This window comes from Lethenteron reissneri, chromosome 57 (genome assembly GCF_015708825.2).
Source record: "Lethenteron reissneri isolate LAM-NWPU_2019-01 chromosome 57, ASM1570882v1, whole genome shotgun sequence".
Lineage (NCBI taxonomy): Eukaryota > Metazoa > Chordata > Hyperoartia > Petromyzontiformes > Petromyzontidae > Lethenteron > Lethenteron reissneri.
Window position 1 is genome coordinate 10,048,263 of NC_083835.1, and position 18,326 is coordinate 10,066,588.

Genomic DNA, 18,326 nt, shown 5'->3' on the forward strand with positions numbered 1-18,326 from the left:
ACACGGGGTGACACACAGGGAGACACACGGAGAGACACACGGGGTGAGACACACGGGGTGAGACACGGGGTGAGACACGGGGTGAGACACACAGGGATAAACATGGGGAGACACACGAGGAAACACACGGGGAGACACGGGGAGAGACACGGGGAGAGACACGGGGAGAGACACGGGGAGAGACACACGGCGTGAGACACGGGGTGAGACACGGGGTGACACACGGGGAGACACACGGGGAGACACACGGGGTGAGACACACGGGGAGACACACGGGGAGACACATGGGGAGACACACGGGGAGAGACACGGGGAAAGATAAGGGGAGAGACACGGTGAAACACGGGGTGAGACACGGACAGACACACGGGGTGAGACACGGGGTGAGACACACGGGGAGACGCACGGGGAGACGCACGGGGAGACGCACGGAGAGACGCACGGGGAGACGCACGGAGAGACGCACGGGGTGAGACGCACGGGGAGACGCACGGAGAGATGCATGGGGAGAGACACATGGAGAGACGCATGGAGAGACGCACGGGGAGAGACACGGGGAAAGACACGGGGAGAGACACGGTGAAACACGGGGTGAGACACGGACAGACACACGGGGTGAGACACGGGGTGAGACACACGGGGAGACGCACGGGGAGACGCACGGAGAGACGCACGGGGAGATGCACGGGGTGACACACAGGGAGACACATGGGGAGACGCACGGGGTGAGACACGGGGAGAGACACGGTGAGAGGCACGGGGAGAAACACTGGGAGACACACGGGGAGACGTACGGGGTGAGACACACGGGGAGACGTACGGGGAGACGCACGAGGTGAGACACATGGGGTGACACACGGGGTGAGACACATGGGGAGACGCACGGGGTGAGACACACGGGGAGACGCACGGGGTGACACACGGGAGACACACGGGGTGACACACGGGAGACACACGGGAGACACACGGGGTGACACACGGGAGACACACGGGGTGACACACGGGAGACACACGGGAGACACACGGGAGACACACGGGAGACACACGGGGTGACACACGGGAGACACACGGGGTGACACACGGGAGACACACGGGGTGACACACGGGAGACACAGGGGAGATACACGGGGTGAGACACACGGGGTGACACACGGGGTGACACACGGGGTGACACACGGGGTGACACACGGGGTGACACACGGGGTGAGACAAGGGGTGGCACACGAGGTGAGACACGGGGTGACACACGGGGTGACACACGGGGTGACACACGGGAGACACACGGGGTGACACACGGGGTGACACACGGGGTGACACACGGGGTGACACACGGGGTGACACACGGGAGACACACGGGGTGACACACGGGGTGACACACGGGGTGACACACGGGAGACACACGGGAGATACACGGGGTGAGACAGGGGGTGACACACGGGAGACACACGGGGTGACACACGGGGTGACACACGGGGTGACACACGGGAGACACACGGGGTGACACACGGGGTGACACACGGGAGACACACGGGGTGACACACGGGGTGACACACGGGGTGACACACGGGGTGACACACGGGGTGACACACGGGGTGACACACGGGGTGACACACGGGTCACTTACCGCTGCCTTTAGAGTCGGCAAGGGGGATGGGGTGAGGGAAGAGACAGGGAAAGCAGAAGGCGGACATGACACCCGCCACCTCACCTTCACGCACCGCCTCCCAAACCACCCCACCCTCATCACTCACCATCACTCACCATCACTCACCATCACTCACCATCACTCACCATCACTCACCATCACTCACCATCACTCACCTCCTCTGCATCCCTCAACTCCTCCTCGTCGCACCTCACCATCCTCACCAAAACCTCTACTTGCTCGAGGGGTGGAGCCTCACTAAAGGGGGCGGAGCCTCACTAAAAGAGGTGGAGCCTATCTCTCAAGGGGGCGGGGCCAAACTCTCAAGGGGGCGGAGTTACACTCTCAAGGGGGTGGAGCCTCACTAAAGGGGGTGGGTCCTACTCTCGAGGGGGCGGAGCCTAACTCTCAGGGGTTGGAGCCAAACTCTCAAGGGGGCGGAGTTACACTCTCAGGGGAGTGGGCCTCACTCTCAAGGGGTGGGGCTTCACTGAAGGGGGTGGGGCTTCACTAAAAGGGGTGGAGCCTCACTAAAAGGGGTGGAGCATCACTCTCACCTGGCCGAAGAAGGCCACCCTGAAGAAGGTGCCGAGCAGGCGCCGCCCGCTGTGCGTCACCTCGACCACCTTCTTGTAGGCGAGGTGCAGCGTGTTGTACACCTGGGACAGACGCTGCGGGGCGACACGGGGTCAGGGGTCAGTGTGCGGGGGGGGCGACACGGGGTCAGGGGTCAGTGTGGGGGGGGAGGCTCGCCGGGGCCTCTTCTGGCTCACCTGGAAGTCGCGGCGCTTCTCGAAGACGGGCACGACGAGGCGGTAGACGTCGGCCAGCAGCTCGTAGCGCTCGGCCTTCCAGAGCGCGTCGGCCACGCGCTCCAGCAGCTCCACCAGCACGTCCTGGCGGCGACGCAGCACCGCCACGTCGTGGCATGAACACCCCGCCGCAGCACAACGACTCTTCGTTAGGGGGGCACCTCGTTGGGGGGGGCACCTCGTTAGCAGGGGCAACTCGTTAGGGGGGCACCTCGTTAGCAGGGGCAACTCGTTAGGGGGGCACCTCGTTAGCAGGGCCAACTCGTTAGGGGGGCACCTCGTTAGCAGGGGCAACTCGTTAGGGGGGCACCTCGTTAGCAGGGCCAACTCGTTAGGGGGGCACCTCGTTAGCAGGGCCAACTCGTTAGGGGGGCACCTCGTTAGCAGGGGCAACTCGTTAGTTGGGGGAGGGGGGCAGCACATCGTCGTGACGGCGCTCACCTCGTTGAAGTGAACGTCCTCCATGCCGGCGTCCTCTTTCATGGCCGCTTCCTCGTCCACGTTGGGGGAGAGGACGCGGAACGCGGCGCAGCCCCTGGTGTACGAACCTGGGGGATGCACAGAGGGGGTACCCACAGAGGGGTACGCAGAGGGGGTATCCACAGAGGCGGTACGCAGAGGGGGTACGCACAGCGATGGGCAATGAGTAATCAGTGGCGAGCGATTGGTGATTGGAGATTGGTGGTGAGTGATGGGTGGTGAGTGATGGGTGGTGAGTGATGGGTGGTGAGTGATGGGTGATGAGAGATGGGTGGTGAGTGATGGGTGGTGAGAGATGGGTGGTGAGTGATGGGTGGTGAGTGATGGGTGGTGAGTGATGGGTGATGAGAGATGGGTGGTGAGTGATGGGTGGTGAGAGATGGGTGGTGAGTGATGGGTGGTGAGTGATGGGTGGTGAGTGATGGGTGGTGAGTGATGGGTGGTGAGTGATGGGTGGTGAGTGATGGGTGGTGAGAGATGGGTGGTGAGTGATGGGTGGTGAGAGATGGGTGGTGAGTGATGGGTGGTGAGTGATGGGTGGTGAGTGATGGGTGGTGAGTGATGGGTGGTGAGTGATGGGTGGTGAGTGATGGGTGGTGAGAGATGGGTGGTGAGTGATGGGTGGTGAGTGATGGGTGGTGAGAGATGGGTGGTGAGTGATGGGTGGTGAGTGATGGGTGGTGAGTGATGGGTGATGAGAGATGGGTGGTGAGAGATGGGTGGTGATGGGTGGTGAGTGATGGGTGGTGAGTGATCGGTGATTAGAGATAAGTGGTGAGTGATGGGTGGTGAGTGATGGGTGGTGAGTGATGGGTGGTGAGTGATGGGTGATTAGAGATGGGTGGTGAGTGATGGGTGGTGAGTGATGGATGGTGAGTGATGGGTGGTGAGAGATGGGTGGTGAGTGATGGGTGGTGAGTGATGGGTGGTGAGTGATGGGTGGTGAGTGATGGGTGATTAGAGATGGGTGGTGAGTGATGGGTGGTGAGTGATGGGTGGTGAGTGATGGGTGGTGAGTGATGGGTGGTGAGTGATGGGTGGTGAGTGATGGGTGGTGAGTGATGGGTGGTGAGTGATGGGTGGTGAGTGATGGGTGGTGAGTGATGGGTGGTGAGTGATGGGTGGTGAGTGATGGGTGGTGAGTGATGGGTGGTGAGTGATGGGTGGTGAGTGATGGGTGGTGAGTGATGGGGGGTGAGTGATGGGTGGTGAGTGATGGGTGGTGAGTGATGGGTGAGTAGATGATGGGTGGTGAGTGATGGGTGGTGAGTGATGGGTGGTGAGTGATGGGTGGTGAGGTGATGGGTGGTGAGTGATGGGTGGTGAGTGATGGGTGGTGAGTGATGGGTGGTGAGTGATGGGTGGTGAGTGATGGGTGGTGAGTGATGGGTGGTTGAGTGATGGGTGGTGATGTGAGTGTGATGGTGAGTGATGGGTGGTGAGTGATGGGTGGTGAGTGATGGGTGGTGAGTGATGGGTGGTGAGTGATGGGTGGTGAGGATGGGTGGTGATGATGGGTGGTGTATTGATGGTGTGAGTGATGGGTGGTGAGTGATGGTGGTGAGTGATGGGTGGTGAGTGATGGGTGGTGAGTGATGGGTGGTGAGTGATGGGTGGTGAGTGGGGTGGTGAGTGATGGGTGGTGAGTGATGGGTGGTGAGTGATGGGTGGTGAGTGATGGGTGGTGAGTGATGGGTGGTGAGTGATGGGTGGTGAGTGATGGGTGGTGAGTGATGGGTGGTGAGTGATGGGTGGTGAGTGATGGGTGGTGAGTGATGGGTGGTGAGTGATGGGTGATTGAGATGGGTGGTGAGTGATGGGTGGTGAGTGATGGGTGGTGAGTGAGGGTGGTGAGTGATGGGTGGTGGGATGGGTGGTGAGTGATGGGTGGTGAGTGATGGGTGGTGAGTGATGGGTGGTGAGTGATGGGTGATAGAGAGGGTGGTGAGTGATGGGTGGTGAGTGATGGGTGGTGATGTGAGTGTGATGGTGAGTGATGGGTGGTGAGTGATGGGTGATTAGAGATGGGTGGTGAGGATGGGGTGAGTGATGGGGGTGAGTGATGGGTGGTGAGTGATGGGTGGTGAGTGATGGGTGGTGAGTGATGGGTGGTGAGGGGGGGTGATGGTTGGTGAGTGATGGGTGGTGAGTGATGGGTGGTGAGTGATGGGTGATTAGAGATGGGTGGTGAGTGATGGTGTGAGTGATGGGTGGTGAGTGATGGGTGGTGAGTGATGGGTGGTGAGTGATGGGTGGTGAGTGATGGGTGGTGAGTGATGGGTGGTGAGTGATGGGTGGTGAGGATGGGTGGTGAGTGATGGGTGGTGAGTGATGGGTGGTGAGTGATGGGTGATGAGTGATGGGTGGTGAGGATGGGTGGTGAGTGATGGGTGGTGAGTGATGGGTGGTGAGTGATGGGTGGTGAGTGATGGGTGATGGTTCCTCACCTTTGCGTTTGAGGTACTCGGCGACGAGAGCGGCGACGTGGACGTAGCACATGGCGGCCTGCGGCGCACGCAGCAAAGACAAAGGTTCCCCGTGTAGGCTACACTGGCTGGTTGGGTCAAGTGCTGTGAGCGAGCATCTGTGAAGGCCGGCACGGCACACGAGGGGGTTGGTGGCCAGCGCCGGTGGCGATGTTTCCACACCGCATCGGGTACTCATTTGAGGCCGAGTCGACCTAGAAAAGGCCCAGGATCGGTTCAGATAATCGTCGCTGGTTGGCCGCCGTCGTGAGCAAGCGCAGTGTGCTAACCACTGCACCACCGCTCCCCACACGCACAGACACACGCACAGACACACGCACAGACACACGCACAGACACACGCACGTACACACGCACACGCACAGACACACGCACAGACACACGCACAGACACACGTACACGCACAGACACACGCACAGACACACGCACAGACACACGCACACGCACAGACACACGCACAGACACACGCACACGCACAGACACACGCACAGACACACGCACACACGCACAGACACACGCACAGACACACGCACAGACACACGCACAGACACACGCACAGACACACGTACACACGCACAGACACACGTACAGACACACGCACAGACACACGCACAGACACACGTACACACGCACAGACACACGTACAGACACACGCACAGACACACGCACAGACACACGCACAGACACACGCACAGACACACGTACAGACACACGTACAGACACACGTACAGACACACGTACAGACACACGTACAGACACACGTACAGACACACGTACAGACACACGTACAGACACACGTACAGACACACGTACAGACACACGTACAGACACACGCACAGACACACGCACAGACACACGTACAGACACACGTACAGACACACGCACAGACACACGCACAGACACACGCACAGACACACGTACAGACACACGCACAGACACACGCACAGACACACGTACAGACACACGCACAGACACACGTACAGACACACGCACAGACACACGCACAGACACACGCACAGACACACGCACAGACACACGTACAGACACACGCACAGACACACGCACAGACACACGCACAGACACACGTACAGACACACGCACAGACACACGCACAGACACACGCACAGACACACGCACAGACACACGCACACGCACAGACACACGCACAGACACACGCACAGACACACGCACAGACACACGCACAGACACACGTACAGACACACGCACAGACACACGCACAGACACACGTACAGACACACGCACAGACACACGCACAGACACACGCACAGACACACGTACAGACACACGCACAGACACACGCACAGACACACGCACAGACACACGCACACGCACAGACACACGTACAGACACACGCACAGACACACGTACAGACACACGTACAGACACACGTACAGACACACGTACAGACACACGTACAGACACACGTACAGACACACGCACAGACACACGCACAGACACACGTACAGACACACGTACAGACACACGTACAGACACACGCACAGACACACGTACAGACACACGTACAGACACACGTACAGACACACGTACAGACACACGTACAGACACAGTACAGACACACGTACAGACACACGCACAGACACACGCAAGACACACGTACGACACACGTACAGACACACGCACAGACACACGTACAGACACACGTACAGACACACGCACAGACACACGTACAGACACACGTACAGACACACGCACACACCCCCGTACGGACACACGTACAGACACACGTACAGACACACGTACAGACACACGCACAGACACACGTACAGACACACGTACAGACACACGCACAGACACACGCACAGACACACGTACAGACACACGCACAGACACACGCACAGACACACGCACAGACACACGTACAGACACACGCACAGACACACGCACAGACACACGCACAGACACACGTACAGACACACGCACAGACACACGCACAGACACACGTACAGACACACGCACAGACACACGTACAGACACACGTACAGACACACGCACAGACACACGTACAGACACACGTACAGACACACGTACAGACACCGTACAGACACACGTACAGACACACGTACGACACACGTACAGACACACGCACAGACACACGTACAGACACACGCACAGACACCCGTACAGACACACTTACAGACACACGTACAGACACACGTACAGACACACGTACAGACACACGTACAGACACACGTACAGACACACGTACCAGACACACGTACAGACACACGTACAGACACACGTACAGACAACACGTACAGACACACGTACAGACACACGTACAGACACACGCACAGACACACGTACAGACACACGTACAGACACACGCACAGACACACGTACAGACACACGTACAGACACACGCACAGACACACGTACAGACACACGTACAGACACACGTACAGACACACGCACAGACACACGTACAGACACACGTACAGACACACGCACAGACCACACGCACAGACACACGTACAGACACACGCACAGACACACGCACAGACACACGCACAGACACACGTACAGACACACGCACAGACACACGTACAGACACACGCACAGGACACACGTACAGACACACGCACAGACACACGTACAGACACACGCACAGACACACGCACAGACACACGTACCAGACCACGCACAGACACACGCACAGACACACGCACAGACACACGCACAGACACACGCACAGACACACGCACAGACACACGCACAGACACACGCACAGACACACGTACAGACACACGCACGTACACGTACAGACACACGTACAGACACACGTACAGACACACGTACAGACCACGCACGTACACACGTACAGACACACGTACAGACACACGCACGTACACACGCACACGCACAGACACACGCACAGACACACGCACGTACCACACGTACAGACACACGCACAGACACACGCACAGACACACGTACAGACACACGCACAGACACACGCACAGACACACGCACAGACACACGCACAGACACACGCACAGACACACGCACAGACACACGCACAGACACACGCTACAGACACACGCACGTACACGTACAGACACACGTACAGACACACGTACAGACACACGTACAGACACACGCACGTACACACGTACAGACACACGTACAGACACACGCACGTACACACGCACACGCACAGACACACGCACAGACACACGCACGTACACACGTACAGACACACGTACAGACACACGTACAGACACACGCACGTACACACGCACACGCACAGACACACGTACAGACACACGCACGTACACACGCACAGACACACGTACAGACACACGTACAGACACACGCACAGACACACGCACGTACACACGTACAGACACACGCACAGACACACGTACAGACACACGTACAGACACACGTACAGACACACGCACAGATACACGTACAGACACACGTACAGACACACGCACGTACACACGCACACGCACAGACACACGTACAGACACACGCACGTACACACGTACAGACACACGTACAGACACACGCACAGACACACGTACAGACACACGTACAGACACACGCACGTACACACGCACACGTACAGACACACGTACAGACACACGCACGTACACACGTACAGACACACGTACAGACACACGCACAGACACACGTACAGACACACGCACGTACACACGCACACGCACAGACACACGTACAGACACACGCACGTACACACGTACAGACACACGTACAGACACACGCACAGACACACGTACAGACACACGTACAGACACACGTACAGACACACGTACAGACACACGTACAGACACACGCACAGACACACGTACAGACACACGTACAGACACACGTACAGACACACGTACAGACACACGTACAGACACACGTACAGACACACGTACAGACACACGTACAGACACACGCACACGCACACGCACAGACACACGTACAGACACACGTACAGACACACGTACAGACACACGCACAGACACACGTACAGACACACGTACAGACACACGTACAGACACACGTACAGACACACGTACAGACACACGCACAGACACACGTACAGACACACGTACAGACACACGTACAGACACACGTACAGACACACGTACAGACACACGTACAGACACACGTACAGACACACACAACAACAACCAGAGCCGCCATTGCCACGAAGCGGCGGTGACGTCACCACGATGCTCATGCCAGGCTACGTGCACTTTGAAGCCACGTGAAGGGTCGAAGGCCGACAGGAGTTCACGTTATGCGTCAACTGATGGTGCCAGGCTAAGTTCAGGAGGTCACAGGACAGACCCAGGTGCCAAGAGTTGATTGGCAGAGGCACCATCTGTGCTGCTCACCGTGCCACCTTGCCATGGTTCAGCTGACTCAGAGGGGTGTTCCTAGCGCCCAATGAGGCGAGGGGACAGGAGTGTGAAGTTGTGACGGTGTGACGTGTGACGGTGTGACGTGTGACGGTGTGACGTGTGACGTGTGACGGTGTGACGGTGTGACGTGTGACGTGTGACGTGTGACGTGTGACGGTGTGACGTGTGACGGTGTGACGGTGTGACGTGTGACGGTGTGACGTGTGACGCTGTGACGTGTGACGGTGTGACGTGTGACGGTGTGACGTGTGACGTGTGACGCTGTGACGTGTGACGTGTGACGCTGTGACGTGACGTGTGACGGTGTGACGTGTGACGGTGTGACGTGTGACGGTGTGACGTGTGACGGTGTGACGGTGTGACGGTGTGACGTGTGACGGTGTGACGGTGTGACGTGTGACGTGTGACGTGTGACGTGTGACGGTGTGACGTGTGACGTGTGACGTGTGACGGTGTGACGTGTGACGTGTGACGTGTGACGGTGTGACGTGTGACGGTGTGACGTGTGACGCTGTGACGTGTGACGTGTGACGCTGTGACGGTGTGACGTGTGACGGTGTGACGTGTGACGTGTGACACTGTGACGGTGTGACGTGTGACGGTGTGACGTGTGACGTGTGATGGTGTGACGGTGTGACGGTGTGACGGTGTGACGTGTGACGTGTGACGCTGTGACGTGTGACGTGTGACGGTGTGACGGTGTGACGGTGTGACGTGTGACGTGTGACGGTGTGACGTGTGACGGTGTGACGTGTGACGTGTGACGGTGTGACGTGTGACAGTGTGACGTGTGACGTGTGACGGTGTGACGTGTGACGGTGTGACGGTGTGACGTGTGACGGTGTGACGGTGTGACGTGTGACGGTGTGACGCTGTGACGTGTGACGGTGTGACGGTGTGACGTGTGACGGTGTGACGTGTGACGCTGTGACGTGTGACGCTGTGACGTGTGACGTGTGACGTGTGACGGTGTGACGTGTGACGGTGTGACGTGTGACGGTGTGACGTGTGACGTGTGACGGTGTGACGTGTGACGGTGTGACGGTGTGACGTGTGACGGTGTGACGTGTGACGTGTGACGTGTGATGGTGTGACGTGTGACGGTGTGACGTGTGACGCTGTGACGTGTGACGGTGTGACGTGTGACGTGTGACGCTGTGACGATGTGACGTGTGACGGTGTGACGTGTGACACTGTGACGGTGTGACGTGTGACGGTGTGACGTGTGACGCTGTGACGTGTGACGGTGTGACGTGTGACGGTGTGACGTGTGACGCTGTGACGTGTGACGGTGTGACGTGTGACGTGTGACGCTGTGACGGTGTGACGTGTGACGCTGTGACGGTGTGACGGTGTGACGTGTGACGCTGTGACGGTGTGACATGTGACGGTGTGATGTGTGACGCTGTGACGGTGTGACGTGTGACGCTGTGACAGTGTGACGTGTGACGCTGTGACGGTGTGGCGGTGTGACGGTGTGACGTGTGACGCTGTGACAGTGTGACGTGTGACGCTGTGACGTGTGACGGTGTGACAGTGTGACGTGTGACGCTGTGACAGTGTGACGTGTGACGCTGTGACAGTGTGACGTGTGACGGTGTGACGTGTGACGCTGTGACGGTGTGACGTGTGACGCTGTGACAGTGTGACGTGTGACGCTGTGACGGTGTGACGATGTGACGTTGTGACGCTGTGACGCTGCGACGTCACGGCGTCGGAGAGGCGCACTTCGGAGAGGTCTCCGTGCTGCAGGTGCGTGCGCGCCATGCTCTCTAGCCAGGCCTTGCGCAGCTCCGGCGTGCTGGCGTAGGAGCGCGCCAGGCTGTACTGCAGGTCGGCCAGCAGCTCGGGGTCGCCAGCGTGCTCCTTCATCTGCGCCGTCGCCATCAGCACCGTGCGGATCCTCTTGGTCAGGTCCTTCACCTCCGCGGGGAACGCCGTGGCCTGGGGGTGGTGGCGGGGGATGGAGAGGGAGGAGGGGAGGGGATGAGGTGAGGGAGCAGGAGAGGAAGCAGGGGAAGGAAGAGGGGAGGGAGGAGGGGAGGGAGGAGGGGAGGGAGGTGGCGATATGAAGAGGGCGCGTGCACACACACACACACAAGGGTGACGCACCGAGTGTGTGTGAGGTGGTGGTGGTGATGATGTTGTTGCTGATGTTGATGATTGTGATGTTGATGATTGTGATGTTGGTGATGATGTTGTTGCTGATGTTGATGATTGTGATGTTGGTGATGATGTTGTTGCTGATGTTGTTGTTGATGCTGATGATTGTGATGTTGATGATTGTGATGTTGGTGATGATGTTGTTGCTGATGTTGATGATTGTGATGTTGATGATTGTGATGTTGGTGATGATGTTGTTGCTGATGTTGTTGTTGATGTTGATGATTGTGATGTTGATGATTGTGATGTTGGTGATGATTTTGTTGCTGATGTTGTTGTTGATGCTGATGATTGTGATGTTGATGATTGTGATGTTGGTGATGATGTTGTTGCTGATGTTGATGATTGTGATGTTGATGATTGTGATGTTGGTGATGATGTTGTTGCTGATGTTGTTGTTGATGTTGATGATTGTGATGTTGATGATTGTGATGTTGGTGATGATTTTGTTGCTGATGTTGATGATTGTGATGTTGATGATTGTGATGTTGGTGATGATGTTGTTGCTGATGTTGTTGCTGATGTTGATGATTGTGAGGTTGACGGTGATGTTGACGGTGATGTGGCCACCACCTTCATGGCCTTGTCGCTGTTGGCATAGTTGTTGACGATGGACAGCGAGTGCTGGAACCTGGAGCCTCCGATGCCAACAACATCAGCGATCAGCTGACTCACGGCGATGATGATCTACGCACACACACGCACATCACACACATAAACATCACACACACGCATACACACGGACGTCACCCACACGCACACGGACGTCACACATGCATGTCCTAAACGGATGTCACACACGTATGTCACATGTGCACGTCAAACACATACAACCTATACACATGCAAGTCACAAAAGGATGTCACACAAAGACAAACGCACACACACAGACGTCACACACACGCACGTCACACACACGGACAAAATAGACGCACGTCACACACGCACACAAACGCGAACGGCACACACAGACGTTACACATGCACATCACAAACGGATGTCACACATGCACAACCGCACACACTCCTACACACACACACATCCACCTACATGCACACACAACACACACACGCTTGCACACATGGACGTCAAACACGCACGGTGCGCATGCACGCACACACTAAAAACTAACTCCAGGTAAAGCCCACTGAGCTGTGTAGCTCTTTTTCAGAAGCGACCTGGCCACAAACGATAGCTCAACAAAGTGGCTCATCACTTGGGAATGCATTTCAGCCAAATACGCACGTTCATTCTAAATCTGGTGAGAAAAAACGGAGGACCCAGGGAAAAATCTCCGCGACCACGGGGAGAGACACTCAAACTCCAAATATACAGCAGGCGTCAGGGTCGGGACCTCCTGCGTACCAGGCGAGGTAGTGAACATCTCCTCGCCACAGCGGCGCCCCACATACTCGCACACCCCGCTCGCGGCGCGCTCGCACGCACGCGCACACCTGCAGGTGGGACCGCACGAAGGACTTTCTGCCCGTGTACTCGAAGTTGTTGCGCATGAGCAGGTAGAGCAGAGCGCAGGCCTCGCTGCGTGTGGAGCCCAGCTTGGCGCTGCAGCACTTGAGCAGCTCATAGCAGAGCGAGGCGCACATGTCGGCACGGCCCGTGAACAGCGCCGCCGGGAACTGTGGGGGTCAGGCGCACGGATAACAGGGAGAGACGGAGGCGGATTCCAATTTGGTTCGTGTGAACTGTGGGGGTCAGGGTACCAGGGTCAGCACCAGCAGCGGGGTTAGGATTAACGGTCAGGGTGACGGGTGTTGGGCAGTGCGTGGTGCCGTGCGTGGTGCTCTGTGAAGTGTTGAGTGCCGTGCGGTGCTGCGTGTGGTGCTGCGTGTGGTACGGTGTGGTGCTGCGTGTGGTATGGTGTGGCATGCAGTGGCACCTGCTGTGTGTAGTGCGGTACTGTAATGTGCAGTGCCGCGGTGCTGCGTTGCGGTGCCATCTGCTGTGTGTGGTGCTGTGTGTGGTGCTGTGTGTGGCGCTGTGTGTGGCGCTGTGTGTGGTGCTGTGTGTGTGTGTGGCTCTGCGTGTGGTGCTGTGTGTGGTGCTGTGTGTGGCGCTGTGTGTGGCGCTGTGTGTGTGTGTGGTGCTGCGCGTGGTGCTGTGTGTGGCGCTGTGTGTGTGTGTGGTGCTGTGTGTGGCGCTGTGTGTGGCGCTGTGTGTGTGTGTGGTGCTGCGTGTGGTGCTGCGTGTGGTGCTGTGTGTGGCGCTGTGTGTGGCGCTGTGTGTGTGTGTGGTGCAGTGGCGGCTCCTGCAAAATCTCTCAGGGGGGGCAAATGTCTGGATGATTGATAAGAATAAGGTCCACCCATGCAATGGATAAATTAACAGCTTAAGCATGTAAAGGCAACTTCACTTCTTTAATATTAATGAAAAATAAAGTGACTCTTACAATACATCTTGTTTGTTTCTATACTCACTATTAAAACAAACCACTCAAGTTTATTTTATTAAAGATTCCACTCGGTGGCGATAAACGTGCTTACGTATGATGACGTTAGCACGTATGATGACGTAAGCACGTTAGGGCGAGCCCTCCCGGAAGCCATAGAGAATGCATTGGAGCGCCCCCCGGTCGAAAAAAAACATCTTTCAATGTAAGTCTATGGGGCCAATCGGGGCGATTCTCAGCCGGAGTGAAATCGCCCAAAAAGAGGCGGTACTCCACAGAACGTGACATGACGCTGATTGGACTATATCCAGAGGCTGCAGTGACGGCTAGCGTGACTCTGTGGTTCAATGACATTGGTGGTGCGTCGCCCAATCGCCCTAATGAAGAAACCGCCCCTGGTGTGGTGCTGTGTGTGGCGCTGTGTGTGGCGCTGTGTGTGTGTGGTGCTGCGTGTGGTGCTGTGTGTGTTGCTGTGTGTGGCGCTGCGCGTGGTGCTGTTTGTGGTGCTGTGTGTGGCGCTGTGTGTGGTGCTGTGTGTGTGTGTGGTGCTGTGTGTGGTGCTGTGTGTGTGTGTGGTGCTGCGCGTGGTGCTGTGTGTGGTGCTGTGTGTGTGTGTGGTGCTGTGTGTGGTGCTGTCTGTGGTGCTGTGTGTGTGTGTGGTGCTGCGTGTGGTGCTGTGTGTGTGTGTGGCGCTGCGTGTGGTGCTGTGTGTGGTGCTGTGTGTGTGTGTGGTGCTGCGTGCGGTGCTGTGTGTGGTGCTGTGTGTGTGTGGTGCTGTGTGTGGCGCTGTGTGTGGCGCTGTGTGTGGCGCTGTGTGTGTGTGTGGTGCTGCGCATGGTGCTGTGTGTGGCGCTGTGTGTGTGTGTGGTGCTGTGTGTGGCGCTGTGTGTGGCGCTGTGTGTGTGTGTGGTGCTGCGTGTGGTGCTGTGTGTGGTGCTGCGCGTGGTTCTGTGTGTGGTGCTGTGTGTGGCGCTGTGTGTGGTGCTATGTGTGGCGCTGTGTGTGGTGCTGTGTGTGTGTGTGGTGCTGTGTGTGGTGCTGTGTGTGTGTGTGGTAATGCGCGTGGTGCTGTGTGTGGTGCTGTGTGTGTGTGTGGTGCTGTGTGTGGTGCTGTGTGTGGTGCTGTGTGTGTGTGTGGTGCTGCGTGTGGTGCTGTGTGTGTGTGTGGCACTGCGTGTGGTGCTGTGTGTGGTGCTGTGTGTGTGTGTGGTGCTGCGTGCGGTGCTGTGTGTGGTGCTGTGTGTGTGTGTGGTGCTGTGTGTGGCGCTGTGTGTGGTGCTGTGTGTGTGTGTGGTGCTGCGTGCGGTGCTGTGTGGTGCTGCGTGTGGTGCTGTGTGTGGTGCTGTGTGTGGTGCTGTGTATGTGTGTGGTGCTGTGTGTGGTACTGGGTGTGGTGCTGTGTGTGGCGCTGTGTGTGGTGCTGTGTGTGGTGCTGTGTGTGGTGCTGTGTGTGGTGCTGTGTGTGGCGCTGTGTGTGTGTGTGTGGTGCTGTGCGTGGTGCTGTGTGTGGCGCTGCGTGTGGTGCTGTGTGTGGCGCTGTGTGTGGTGCTGTGTGTGGCGCTGTGTGTGGTGCTGTGTGTGTGTGTGGTGCTGTGTGTGGCGCTGTGTGTGGTGCTGTGTGTGGTGCTGTGTGTGGTGCTGTGTGTGTGTGTGGTGCTGCGCGTGGTGCTGTGTGTGGTGCTGTGCGTGGTGCTGTGTGTGGCGCTGCGTGTGGTGATGTGTGTGGCGCTGTGTGTGGTGCTGTGTGTGGTGCTGTGTGTGGCGCTGTGTGTGTGTGTGGTGCTGCGCGTGCTGCTGTGTGTGGCGCTGCGTGTGGTGCTGTGTGTGGTGCTGTGTGTGGTGCTGTGTGTGGTGCTGTGTGTTTGTGGTGCTGTGTGTGTGTGTGTGGTGCTGTGTGTTTGTGTGGTGCTGTGTATGTGTGTGGTGCTGCGTGTGGTGCTGTGTGTGTGTGTGGCACTGCGTGTGGTGCTGTGTGTGTGTGTGGTGCTGCGTGCGGTGCTGCGTGTGGTGCTGCGTGTGGTGCTGTGTGTGTGTGTGGTGCTGTGTGTGGTGCTGTGTGTGGTGCTGTGTGTGGTGCTGTGTGTGTATGTGGTGCTGTGTGTGGTGCTGTGTGTGTGTGTGGTGCTGTGTGTGGTGCTGCGTGTGTGTGTGGTGCTGTGTGTGGTGCTGCGTGCGGTGCTGCGTGTGGTGCTGCGTGTGGTGCTGTGTGTGTGTGTGGTGCTGCGTGTGGGTGTGTGGTGCTGTGTGTGTGTGTGGTGCTGTGTGTGGGTGTGTGGTGCTGTGTGTGGTGCTGTGTGTGGTGCTGGGTGTGGTGCTGCGCATGGTGCTGTGTGTGGTGCTGTGTGTGGCGCTGTGTGTGGTGCTGCGTGCGGTGCTGTGTGTGCGTGTGGTGCTGTGTGTGGTGCTGCGTGCGGTGCTGTGTGTGCGTGTGGTGCTGGGTGTGGTGCTGCGTGTGGTGCTGTGTGTGCGTGTGGTGCTGTGTGTGGTGCTGCGTGCGGTGCTGTGTGTGCGTGTGGTGCTGGGTGTGGTGCTGCATGCGGTGCTGTGTGTGCGTGTGGTGCTGTGTGTGGTGCTGCGTGTGGTGCTGTGTGTGGTGCTGCGTGTGGTGCTGTGTGTGGTGCTGTGTGTGGTGCTGTGTGTGGCGCTGTGTGTGTGTGTGGTGCTGTGTGTGGCGCTGTGTGTGTGTGTGGTGCTGTGTGTGGTGCTGTGTGTGTGTGTGGTGCTGTGTGTGGTGCTGTGTGTATGTGTGGTGCTGTGTGTGGCGCTGCGTGTGGTGCTGCGCGTGGTGCTGTGTGGTGCTGTGTGTGGCGCTGCGTGTGGTGCTGTGTGTGGTGCTGTGTGTGCGTGTGGTGCTGTGTGTGGCGCTGTGTGTGGTGCTGTGTGTGTGTGTGGTGCTGCGTGCGGTGCTGTGTGTGGCGCTGCGTGTGGCGCTGTGTGTGGCGCTGTGTGTGGTGCTGTGTGTGTGTGTGGTGCTGCGTGCGGTGCTGTGTGTGGTGCTGTGCGTGGTGCTGTGCGTGGTGCTGTGTGTGTGTGTGGTGCTGCGCGTGGTGCTGTGTGTGGTGCTGTGCGTGGTGCTGTGTGTGGTGCTGTGTGTGGCGCTGTGTGTGGTGCTGTGTGTGGTGCTGTGTGTGGTGCTGTGTGTGGTGCTGTGTGTGGTGCTGGGTGTGGTGCTGGGTGTGGTGCTGTGTGTGGTGCTGGGAGTGGTGCTGCGCGTGGTGCTGTGTGTGGTGCTGGGTGTGGTGCTGTGTGTGGTGCTGTGTGTGGTGCTGGGTGTGGTGCTGTGTGTGGTGCTGTGTGTGGTGCTGTGTGTGGTGCTGCGTGTCGTGCTGTGTGTGGTGCTGGGTGTGGTGCTGCGTGTCGTGCTGGGTGTGGTGCTGTGTGTGGTGCTGTGTGTGGTGCTGTGTGTGGTGCTGGGTGTGGTGCTGCGTGTCGTGCTGTGTGTGGTGCTGCGTGTGGTGCTGTGTGTGGTGCTGTGTGTGCGTGTGGTGCTGTGTGTGGTGCTGTGTGTGGTGCTGTGTGTGGTGCTGGGTGTGGTGCTGCGCGTGGTGCTGTGTGTGGTGCTGTGTGTGGCGCTGTGTGGTGCTGTGTGTGGCGCTGTGTGGTGCGGTGCTGTGTGTGCGTGCGGTGCTGTGTGTGCATGTGGTGCTGTGTGTGGTGCTGCGTGCGGTGCTGTGTGTGTGTGTGGTGCTGTGTGTGGTGCTGCATGCGGTGCTGTGTGTGCGTGTGGTGCTGGGTGTGGTGCTGCGTGCGGTTCTGTGTGTGCGTGTGGTGCTGTGTGTGGTGCTGCGTGCGGTGCTGTGTGTGCGTGTGGTGCTGCGTGCGGTGCTGTGTGTGCGTGTGGTTCTGGGTGTGGTGCTGCGTGCGGTTCTGTGTGTGCGTGTGGTGCTGTGTGTGGTGCTGCGTGCGGTGCTGT

At 58.1% G+C, this 18,326-nt stretch overlaps 1 protein-coding gene across 1 annotated transcript in view; it reads right to left on the reverse strand.

Annotated features, from left to right (window-relative positions):
• The window catches only part of LOC133357239 (dedicator of cytokinesis protein 11-like), a 115,237-nt gene that overhangs the window by 50,042 nt on the left and 46,869 nt on the right, over window positions 1-18,326 (reverse strand). The window contains exons 20-26 of the mRNA XM_061575067.1: window positions 13,461-13,643; window positions 12,580-12,693; window positions 11,572-11,787; window positions 5,385-5,442; window positions 2,899-3,005; window positions 2,419-2,541; window positions 2,203-2,316 (exon numbers count right to left, since the gene is read on the reverse strand). Of these exons, the coding sequence (XP_061431051.1) occupies window positions 2,203-2,316; window positions 2,419-2,541; window positions 2,899-3,005; window positions 5,385-5,442; window positions 11,572-11,787; window positions 12,580-12,693; window positions 13,461-13,643 (915 nt within the window). The remainder of the gene's footprint in view (window positions 1-2,202; window positions 2,317-2,418; window positions 2,542-2,898; window positions 3,006-5,384; window positions 5,443-11,571; window positions 11,788-12,579; window positions 12,694-13,460; window positions 13,644-18,326) is intronic.